Below are 972 nucleotides of genomic sequence, written 5' to 3' on the forward strand. Positions count from 1 at the left end.
ATAAATCTAAATAATGTCAAAAAAAAAAAAAACACATAACTTAAAATGATGATAGCATCTACAGTTCCTTTAAAAATTCATGGATGGAGAGTATAATTTATTTTGAAGGACATCATGGCCTCTGAAGATTGACTGCAGGTCTTTCTCTAGCTGTATCAGAAGGATTGGCTCATAGCACCCTTGAGCACCGGGATGTTGGAAATGCTCGTGGAATCAGATTAGTAGAGATATAATTGGTTTAGTGAGAATCTTGAGTGGCCTGCGAGACAGAAAGATCAGGTAATCCACACAAGCTGCAAAAGTTGAAGCAAACAGTTGAACTGCAAGCCTCGACTGTGAAGAATGTGTGGCCACATACAAATCCCTGATGAAACATTTTAATTGCACATAAACGCATACAGTTCTTATTTAATCACAAACACTTAGTCAGTGGTTTTAATGTGATTTCTCTCTCTCTCTCTCTCTCTCTCCTCAGAGTAAAGAAATCACCTTTCAAATGCAAGAGGATTTGATGAAAGTCCTCAACGAGCTCTACACGGTAAGTGACGTGATGAAAACACTCCTCTTACTGACAGCTATGTGTATTGAGTTTTTGAGAACAGAAATACTTAGGAGTGTACTATGGTGAAAGACCCATAAAATCACCTGTAATTCACACATACAGTCCTCATCTCTGACCTTGGTAGATTACGGTGTTTGCACCAATAATCAATAGTTAATTCTATGCCTTTAATTGCAGCTGTCAAACCCACCGCAGTCGCTCGGAAGATTCATGTGTCCTTTGCTTCCTCTGTGGTCTTAATAAGATGCTAATGTATTCCCAGGTCTAAAAACACCTGCACACTGAGAACTTGTCCTCTGTGGGTTTATTTATTTGCAAAGTTCAATGTCGCATAGTATGTGTTTTTCAGTAAAATCTGTTTAGTTTTGCTGCTTTATACTTTATTAACATGACTAAACTATATATATATA

The 972-nt window shown here is 37.4% G+C and overlaps 1 protein-coding gene across 1 annotated transcript in view; it reads left to right on the forward strand.

The window, feature by feature from the left end:
* LOC122362807 (SLIT-ROBO Rho GTPase-activating protein 1-like) overlaps positions 1 to 972 on the forward strand; it is a 38,272-nt gene that overhangs the window by 12,136 nt on the left and 25,164 nt on the right. Inside the window, exon 3 of the mRNA XM_043264390.1 lies at positions 476 to 538. Within this exon, the coding sequence (XP_043120325.1) occupies positions 476 to 538 (63 nt within the window). The remainder of the gene's footprint in view (positions 1 to 475; positions 539 to 972) is intronic.

This window comes from Puntigrus tetrazona, chromosome 18 (assembly GCF_018831695.1).
Source record: "Puntigrus tetrazona isolate hp1 chromosome 18, ASM1883169v1, whole genome shotgun sequence".
Taxonomy (NCBI): Eukaryota; Metazoa; Chordata; class Actinopteri; order Cypriniformes; family Cyprinidae; genus Puntigrus; species Puntigrus tetrazona.